The 11,013-nt window shown below is 38.6% G+C and overlaps 1 protein-coding gene across 1 annotated transcript; it reads left to right on the top strand.

The window, feature by feature from the left end:
* Nucleotides 1–1,369: 1,369 nt before the first annotated feature.
* Nucleotides 1,370–2,005, top strand: LOC142175216 (uncharacterized). Its single transcript, XM_075241795.1, has 2 exons — nt 1,370–1,621; nt 1,754–2,005. Exons 1-2 carry the CDS (start codon nt 1,370–1,372, stop codon nt 2,003–2,005), a joined length of 504 nt encoding a protein of 167 aa, XP_075097896.1.
* Nucleotides 2,006–11,013: the final 9,008 nt, after the last annotated feature.

Here is an 11,013-nt window from a genome sequence, read left to right as displayed (position 1 = left end):
ATCGAACAACTGGAAAGCCAGAAGAAGCCCCACCTCGAAGAGACAAAGGTGATCAATCTGGGAAATGAGGAAGATGTAAAAGAGACTCGAATCAGCATCCATCTGAAGGCAGAATAGAAGAAAGAATTGGCAGAGCTCCTCCGACAATACATCGATGTGTTCGCTTGATCATATGACGACATGGCTGGACTATGTAATAACATTATCTCGCATCGATTGCCCACCGATCCCGCCAAGCCACCAGTCAAGAAGAAACCTAGAAAATTCAAGCCGGATTTGAGTCTACGAATCAAGGAAGAAGTCACCAAGCAAATAGAAGCAAATTTAGTAAAGGTCACTAATTACCCTACTTGGTTGGCAAACATCGTGCCGGTGCCGAAGGACTGGAAGATTAGAATAAGCGTGGACTATAGAGATCTCAACAAAGCCAGTCCCAAGGATGGGTTTCCTCTACCAAATATCCATATCTTTATTGAGAGTTGCCCGAAACATAAACTACAATTATTCGTGGATTGTTTTGCTAGATATCACTAGATTCTGATGCATGAAGAGGATGCAGAGAAGACAACACTCACTATGCCATGTGGAGTTTATTACTACAGGGTTATGCCATTCGGTCTCAAGAATGTCGGTGCCACCTACGTGATCTCTTTCATGACATGATCCACAAAGAGATCGAAGTATATGTGGACGACATCATCATCAAATCTCAGAAGACTGCAGATCATTTGAGTGATTTGAGGAAGTTCTTTGAATGTTTGCGAAGGTACAATTTGAAGTTGAATCCTGCGAAGTGTGCATTTGGAGTTCCCGTAGGAAAACTATTAGGTTTCATCATCAGTAGAAAGAGAATAGAGCTGGACCCTTCGAAGATAAAGGACATTGAAAACTTGCCTCCTCCATAAAGCAAGAAGGATGTAACGTGTTTCCTTGGAAGATTGAACTACATCAGCAGGTTCATAGCCCAGTCAACAGTAATCTGTGAACCGATCTTTAGTTATTGAAGAAAGATGCCGCTATGAAGTGGACAGATGAATTCCAGAAAGCTTTCGACAGAATAAAGAAGTATTTGTCTAGTCCACTATTATTGGCTCCTCCTGAATCTAGGAAGCCGCTACTACTATACTTTTCCGTCCTAGACAATGCATTCGGATGCATGTTGGGACAATATGATGAGACTATAAAGAAGGAGCAAGCTATTTACTACCTGAGAAAGAAATTCACACCATACGAGGCTAGATATACTTTGTTGGAGCGAACATGTTGTGCTTTGACTTGGATTGCTTAGAAGTTAAGACATTACTTATCAGCATATACCACATATCTGATATCCTGACTCGACCCGCTCAAGTACATCTTTTAGAAGCTGATGCCTACAGGAAAGTTAGCTAAATGGCAGATTCTCCTCAGTGAATGCAACATTGTGATGCAAAAAGCTATCAAAGGAAAAGCATTGGCTGATTATCTCGCAGAAAACCCGGTGGACAAGGACTACGACCCACTTACCACATATTTCCCAAATGAAGAGATATTATTCATAGGGGAGGACATTTCAGAGTCGTACCTAGGGTGGAGGATGTTTTTTGATGAAGATGCAAATTTCAAGGGAGTAGGAATTAGGGTAGTTCTAATCTCTGAATCAGGACAACATTACCCGGTCTCATCTAAGATAAGGTTCCCCTGTACAAATAATATGGTGGAATACGAGGCGTGCATCTACATGATTAAGATGACAGTCGATATGAACATTTAGGAAGTTTTGGTCATAGGAAATTCTGATTTGCTGATCCACCAAGTTCAAGGCGAATGGACCACCAAGAATGTCAAGATCCTTCCATATTTGCATTATGTAAAGGAATTGTGTAAGAAGTTCACCAAGATCGAGTTCAAGTATTTTCCCAAAATCCAGAATGAGTTCGCCAACGCCCTCGCGACCTTATCATCCATGATTCAACATTCGGACAAGAATTATATCGACCCCATCGAGATAGAGATCCAAGATTAGCATGCATATTGTTTCCATGTGGATGAAGAGCCAGATGGCAAGCCTTATTATCATGATATCAAAAGGTTCCTCGATGCAAGGGAATACCCAAAGAGTGCCACTAACGATCAGAAGAAAGCATTGAGGAGACTAGAAAATCACTTTTTCCTTAGCGGGGAAGTCTTGTATAGGAAGACCCCAGACTTGGGTCTGTTAAGGTGTGTAGATGCTACTGAAGCAACGAGAATATTGGAAGAAATACATGCAGGAACGTTCAGGCCTCACATGAATGGTTTCACTCTAGTCAAGAAGATCTGAGGGCTGGATATTTTTGGATGACCATGGAAGTGTCAGATTCACGTTGATTTTATCTGGGTTCCATCAAATAAGTTAAACGTAATGGGTTCTCCTTGGTCATTTGCCACCTGGGGCATCGATGCGATTAGACCTATAGAACCAGCCGCATCAATGGACATCGTTTCATCTTGGTAGCCATCGACTACTTCACCAAATGGGTCGAAGCTTCCATATACAAGGCTATCACAAAGAATGTGGTGGCAGATTTCATCTGTAACAACATAGTCTGTCAATTTAGGATTACAAAGTCAATCATAACTGACAATGTAACCAATCTCAACAGCGAACTCGTAAGGGAGATTTATGAGAAGTTAAGAACTATCCATTGTAATTCCACAGCATACATGCCACAGATGAATAGGGAAGTTGAAGCAGCCAACAAAAAACATTAAGAGGATTTCGCGGAAGATAGTGGACAATCATAGGCAATGGCATGAGAAGTTAACATTTTCCCTACTTGGTTATTGCACTACTATGAGGACATCTACTAGGACAACGCCATGCATGTTTGTATATAGCACGAAAGTTGTAATACCCGCAAAGGTCGACATACCATCTTTGAGAATTATCCAGGAAGCCAAGTTAGACTATGTAGAATGGATACATGTCAGACAAGAACATCTCATGCTCATTGCTGAAAAGAGAATGGATGCACTCTGTCATGGTCAGCTATGTCAAAATAGGATGGCCAACGCATTCAATAGTAAAGTGAAAACTCGATAATTCACACCGGGGCAGTTGGTTTTGAATAAGATATTCCCCCACCAGGAAGAAGCAAAGAGGAAGTTCGTGCCAAATTGGCAAGGTCCTTATGTGGTCCATCAAGTATTGTCAGGAGGAGCATTGATCCTAGCATAAACGGACGACAGAGTAAGAACGAAACCTATAAATTTAGACGCAATCAAGAGATACTACATTTGAAGACAATAGAGTTAGGTTTTGTTGCAATAGAACTACGCCTCACCTGACTTCCTATGGTGGGATATGCAGGCAATCCACGTAAGGTCCGGTCCCACTCTTATAATAGAAAATCCAAATGTAATTTTCATGTATTCGGAACAACACTACGACTTGATTTCCTTCAGCATGAATACGTAGGCAATCCACATCGGATTCAATCATCTATTATAATCGAACTAAGTTTTTGCCTGATTCTATTTGGATACGTAGGTAGTCTCAGTCAGACTCGGCCATACCATTTCAAAATTCTATTTTGTATCTATTGTAATTGAACTATATTTTGACTTGATTCCATTTGGATACGTAGGCTGCCTGAGTTATGCTCAGTCGTTTCATTCATCATCTCATTATTTCATATTCTCGAACTACGTTCAGACTTGATTCCATTCAGATACATAGGCAACCTGAAAAGGTTCGTTCATAACCTTAGGAAAAGCCTTTGTAATGCATTTCCTAAATTAGGAAGTAATAGCATCAACAAGAAGCTATGTCATCAGGGGCACATCCGGGAAAGCGTCATCAACAAGATAGAGCCATCCAGACGTGATACTCCCGTCGAAGGAAATTTAGTAAAATATTTTTTTAATTAGTAATACCTACTTTCTTAAAATATAAATAATATAATGCATAATAGTAATTAGCAATAATAAATTAGTAGTAATTTAGTATCAAATATTTTATAAAACATACTATCCCTGTTGTTTTAGTTAATTAAAATAACTTTCATACCTTAACAAATAAGTTTTACAATTAATTTAGCCTCAAATTACAATTATATTACTTTCATTACTTTGATTAGCTGAAATTAATTTTTAAAATTTTAAACCGGAATATTAATTATTTTTAAACAAAACAAAACCTTTCAATGATATATATATATATATATATATATATATATATATTTGATAATTGTATTTTATTGCATTTAATTAGGATTAATTAAATTTAATTAAGTTAATTTAAATGAGGGTTCAAACTCAGAAGGCTATAATTGTAATTGTCTAATTAAATTCAACGGGGCTATGAATTAAGTTTTATATCAGCTAATTCAGCCCAAAATACATGCCCAATACATCTTGACCCGGTCCGGAACCCACCCCATCCATCCAAGTTGGAGATTCATGCCAATCCATCTAAGGCAATAACAAAGAGCCACATCACCGCTCTTAAACACCCACCAAAAAACACAATGTATCTGGACTGTTGATTCAAATCATCAACTGTCCATAGTCGATCTCAATTTCTCTTTTATTTTTTTAATTCCCAGCGCTTTATCTCAATCGTTGGATCCAAGTGATCCAACGGTTCCATTTTATCCACTTTAAATATTTTTCTTTTCCTTTATCTCCATAATTTCGGATTCGTTGATCACAATGATCCAACAGGTCCCCTTCATCCGTGCATTTTAACTAGCCAGAGAATGCCGAACGCTTAATCATTTTTTCACCACCCACTCGCCCTAATTTCCTCTTTCTCTCCCTATTCTCTCAAACCATCAGCCCCCATCAATCACAAAACCTTGCACAAATTTGTGGAAGGTCACTCGAATCAACCCTGAAACATCCATCTTGTCCCTTCTAACCGCGAATCCCGTCGGCTTTCATTCCATTTCCATCGATTCAATTTGAAATCTCAAATCTCAGAATCCTAAACCTAAAATGTACAAATAGGAATAGCATCCATCCTTCCTTTGTTCCGTCGAATCAGGCCTGCATGTCCATTAATCTTCAACTTCAACATCATTATTCGATGTCTAGAGGTCAAACGCAGTGACCTTTGGACATTAGGCTTTGTCCAATGGTCCAATGGCTTCAACGGTCTTCCTCCTCCATCCTTGTTCCCAGGTAAAAGTCTTCACTGTTTTCCCCTTTGTTCTTCTTTGATTTCACCTTATTGCTATTATCATCCATCTATTGTCACCATCCACTATCAATTTGAACCTATCGGAACCCTAAGTGGCTTGAATTGAATGCCACTATAAATTGGGCATTCAATATCTTTACCTAACACACACCTAATACGATTAGAAACACTAAAAGATAAATAAAAATATGAATAAGAGCATTATATTTAAGGCTTTTGGCTAAGTTTTAGTGACCAGTAGAAATAATCTAATTTTCTCCTTGCTTCCTTTCATTCTGATCGAGTTCAATCTACTGTGAGTTGATCATTGTAAGTTTTATTCCTGAACGGCTAACAATCGACTCCTATTTGGTTTGCTGTTCTACAGAAGGTCAATGTACACTAAAGGTCAGTGTACACTAACCCTCTCTCTATCTTTTAATTAGTGGTGCAATTTTGAGTTGTGATGTTTTTCCTGTTAATCACATTTCATTTATGATGTATATCAGTGGTGTATGACTAAACTTGTTATACTCTGCTTTTGCATATCATTCTACTGCTAGGTTAGTGATTCCCTGATGAGTTAAGTTGTCTTGATATTATTATCAAATCTGTGTTATTCGTGAATTCAATCTCTTATGACCTAGCTAATTGAAAATGTGGTTGTACTGTCATTACTCTGAAAACTATGTTAAGCTTTTATGATTAACTAAATTAAGTCTTGGGCCAATAGTACTATGTGTGATATTTTCTGTTAATTAAGTAATGGTTATATGTATATCATCAGGATGACTAAAGTGGAATAAATTAGGTTTTTTAACCTCTATTGAAAGTCGTGCTAATACTTGGTACATTGTGCTTTATGTCTGTGATGTTGTGTTGCTTTGTCTCAGTCCCAACAAAATGATCTTCAACACTATTCATACCCTCATGTTACTCTGATTGAATCTAGTTAGCAGCCTGTTCATGTTACTATGATAAAATGATTTTTGTGTGTTCTTATGATAATTTGAAATAAAGAAAGTCATATGATGAACATAGTTGGTACATTAGAACATCTGCTCTCATATTTGGATGCAATTTGTTAGGATTAGCCCTCTAATGAGTGTTAACTTGTTATCTCATGGATTTCTGAACTCTGCAATAGTGTGTACCTGAAACCTTTATTGTGGTATTAGTTGAATGGCTCTCATTGACACATGTACTTGTGTTTATATCTGTTTTGTTGCTCTTGTTGGTCCAATCATGTCCATGGATTCTTTCTATGCCTTTAGCTTTAGGAAATTATACACTTGGATCATTGTATTGCCTGCTAAGATGTTTTACCTTAAGCCATGTGTAATCTTGACCTTCCCGCAATGTTATGATGTACCCAAATAAATGATCATCATTAAGGGACCTGCTCATGTTTTCTCATGAATGGAACTTTGTTGGTGTAACTTGATGATGAACTCGCTCACCTATTTGAATGAACTTATTATACTATGTTTGTCCTGTTTTAACCAACTAAGAGTGAACATCCTCTCTTACTTCTTCATGTCTGTCTGACACCACTATGTATAAAAGAACTTAATCATGAACTTGAGTGCTATTTGAATCTAGCAATTTGAAAAATCTGTTACACCGTAAACTGTTGCAACTAGATGTCATGCCATTAGGTCTAAACAAAGTTAAAACTAACTCTTCTATTTGCATTGATGTCTCTACTGATTGGTGTTATCTATGGGAAGTCTGAACAAGGCTGTTAGTACAAGTATTTAGTGAAGTAAGTCTCAGCTATGTATATGCTTTCTCTGGACTATTCTTAATATCACTGTTGACCAGTCCTATGTTTCATGAACCTAGTTCCGGATTCATGTTGACCAGTCATATGTTTCATGAACCTAGTTCCAGATCCTGAAATGTTGAATCCACAGTAGAATTAATGAAACTAATGCATATGTCCTTCCCTGTCACTCACTCATATTTAGATCACTTAAGAAGGCATCTCTGAACTTGAATTGGATAGAGATAGAACCTATCTACTGATAGTATGCCACTAGCTTTCTTTGATTTATCACTACATCTTAGTAATGATTCTCCTAAGTGTTCTGAGGCATGTTATAATCAACCCCAAGGTCATTGATTTTACTGGACCCTATAAGTCCACTTGCATTGATCTATTTTTGTGCTTAGTGTTCTGATAAGGGATCATAAGGTCAAGATTGTGATTGGTTCTGAGCTATTCATATCTTTGTACTCTAATGATAGTGTAATATCTTCTATAGCTATTTGTTTCAATGCATTGAACTTCAGTGTGTCTGAACCTTTGAAAGGTTTATCACGAACCTTTTTGTTTACTTCCAACAAAGTGAAACGGTTAAGGTGACACGTTATTTGTGTCTAAGCCTTTGTGGAAGAGTAAGAGTGGATGGCTAAGGGTATTTAAGGTGTATTTGGCTCATGGTTAAGGTATCCCTCCCGGACACAAGCACGACTCGGGGTCCATGAGACTCTCGTGAACTCTGAAGTATTAGGGGGCCACAGGGAGATTTTATCCATAAATAAGGGTTTACTTGTCACCCCAACCTCGGGAAGAGGCACCGGCGCTCAACCGAGTGAACCCGGCCGAGCAAGCCTGTTAGATACTTTCTACCCAACTCACCCATGATAAGAGAAACATGTTTTTATTAGCTAAACAGTAGAAGGACCATTATATAGACATTACTAAACCATTTCATTTTGCTACTTCCCTGTTAAGTTTCAAAATACATACATTTTGCGATTTAGTGGAACAAAAATCCAAAATAACACATAATCCGTTTGTCCTTTCTAGCACCCATATACAACCCACATAGTGTCTACGGAGCCTCTAAAGATATAAAAGAAAGTACAGATGGTGCCGGAAAAAAGGCCCCGGCTATACCTCAAAAAGTGACCACAATATAAACAAAAGGTACAATACATGAACCAGGAATTAAATGGGGCTCACCGAGTCCACTGAGAAGAGGATGCAACACTATCTGTGATCAACACTGTCTGCTATGTAACCACCTGCATCCATTTAAGGATGCAGCGCCCCCAACAAAAGGGACGTTAGTACTGTCGAATAGTACTAGTATGTATAACTAAACACTATCTCAATAGAATAAACAACAATACAGGGGGAGACAATCAAGAATGCAACATGAGCTTTAAACAACATTACAACATCATGTTAAGGATCACATAGATTTCTTTTAGTCAATTGCCGCATTATTAGGTAGGATGGTTTTATTGCCAATATGCTACAATCCACAATAGCACCGTAATCTTACACGGAGTCCGATCTCGGCCCGATCGTCTAGTCCATCTCATTTGAGACATCAACCATTTTTCACATCTTCATCCACAATACCACTGTGTTCTTACACGGATTCCGATCTCGGCCCGATCGGCTAGGCCATCTCATTTGAGACATCAATCATATTCACAATTTCGTACACAATACCACCGTGTTCATACACGGAGTCCGATCTCGGCCCGATCGGCTAGGCCATATCATTTAAGAAATCACCCATATTCAATCAGTCATCTCAATTAATGTTTTTTCCCATACTTTCAATACAATGGCACGAGTGGCCCCAATTATAAAGTTATTCTTGGCGCTTGATCGTATTTCATGATTCAAGTTCTTTTCCATATTTCAACATTATTATTATTATCATCAATAACAACATGGTTTTCATTCAAGACTCTTGATTTCACATGTGAGCAATTTAGAATTCAAGGCACATAGAGGCTTTTCACACAATTTGACATAACAGTCTTTAATCAAATTTGACTAGAAGTCTAGGAATTTTTAGCACATATTCTAAGTTTTGAACATTTCCTCAAACGACGAGATAATATGATGGAAGCATGGGAATACATATTACACATACATTTTCAAAACAAGCACATTCGGGATAGGAATTATCTTGAACGTTCACTTTGGGACTTGCATCGATTTCATGAATACCATGGGGTTCAATTGTAAGAAGAGGGGTTTAGCCAACATACCTCAATTGAGCTTCTTAAACTCTAAAATGATCCGGAATTCTTAGCAACTTCAATCTATTTTAAAAATATAACAAGTTGAACCACAATTAGGAAGATGATCATGGTTTTAGCTCATTTGAGCATATTAGCAAACACTAGGTGTGCATTAATGTTTTAAGGCCCTTTTTGTGGGAGATTCCATCATTCCCCAACCCATTCTCTATCATTTTAGCTCACAATCTTCCCACATACTTCAAGGATACATGCATGCAAGGTAAGCACTCCCGTCCCCATGAAATACCTTACTAATGACCCATTCTAGTTATATTTTAAAATTAAGAGTTTGGGTGATAGAATCTTACCTCTTAGGAAGAAGACCTAGGTGCCTCTCTTGATAATCTTCAAGGTTTTAAGTGAGAATTGAAGAGCAATTTGATGAAGATAAATTTCTCCCTCTAGGACCCTCTCTCTCACTCTAAAAATATCATAAAATATGTTTAAAATGGTCCAAGGTAGGTGTTTTAATGGAATAGGGTCGGGTTTAAAAACCCCAAAAATAAAGCTCCGAAACAGGTTCTGCGGTCGCATATGCGACCGCATAATGGTTATGTGGTCCGTGAAATGACCGCGAAATTGGGTCCCAGAACTAGAAAGAAACTGATCTAGTCTGCGGTCACTATGCGGCCCGCAGACTTGTTCTGCAGTCGCATAAGGCACCGCAGAATGGTTCTGCGGTCGCACAGAGCACCGCAGAACCTCCCTCCGAAAAATCTAAGGATGATTATGCGACCAAAATGCGGCCCGCGAAACGGTTATGCGGTTGCATAATGGCCGCAAAATTGACATCAAACATGCCCTAGAAAATTGTCCCACTATGCGACCAGGCTACGGTCCACAGAGTGGTTCTGCGGCCGCATAATGGGCCGCAACCTTTACGCCTACTTTGGCATCACAGAATTCGGATTCTTACAAAAAAAATTTACGGGGCCTTAAATCCTCCCCCACTTAGGATCATTCGTCCTCGAATGAGGACCAAGGTCCATTATTACCACCTTATGCAACTCAGTTTATCCATACCCCACATCAGCAGCCCAAAATTTAACTAACTCCCCAAATTTCCAAAGATTTTGCTAGAGTTTCCTTTGTAACTAGGCCTATCCACCTGTCAGAGAGCCCCAGAATGACATCCTAAAAACATGTACACAATCCAACGATGTAACATAACTGATAATAATACCAACTGTGGCCTCATGTTCACAACATATAATCAAAAGAAACTCCTTTACATTAACTGAACAAGTGATACAAAATTCATAGGAGACAAGTTCATAAAAAGAAAGGATTATACAACTATTCAAACAAGTAAGGACACTTCTACTTCATCTCTTCCTCGGCCTCCCAAGTGGCCTCTTCCACCTGCTGGTTTCGCCATAACACTTTTACGGAGGCAATTTCTTTATTTTTCAACCTTCGGACTTGTCTATCAAGAATGGCAACTGGAACTTCTTCATATGACAATTCTTCATTAACCTCAATGGTCTCCATTGTCACAATAGCGGACGGATCTCTAACTACCTTCTTCAACATGGACACATGGAATACCGGGTGCACTAATGAGATCTCGGGTGGTAGCTCAAGTTTGTACGCCATCTCACCGATCCTCTAAATGATTTTGTATGGCCCGACATATCTCGAACTCAATTTTCCTTTCTTTCCAAACCGCATTATTCCCTTCATGGGGGAAACCTTCATAAATACCCAATCATCTTCTTTGAACTCTAAGTCTCTGCGACGAACATCCGAATAGGATTTCCCCTGATTTGTTGTAGTCTGCCACTTATGCGAACCCCGTTTGGGCCTATCCTGCTCAC

This window comes from Nicotiana tabacum, chromosome 21 (assembly GCF_000715075.1).
Source record: "Nicotiana tabacum cultivar K326 chromosome 21, ASM71507v2, whole genome shotgun sequence".
NCBI classification, from domain to species: Eukaryota; Viridiplantae; Streptophyta; class Magnoliopsida; order Solanales; family Solanaceae; genus Nicotiana; species Nicotiana tabacum.
Note: the sequence above shows the minus strand (reverse complement) of the source record. Positions and strands in the feature narration are given on the sequence as shown.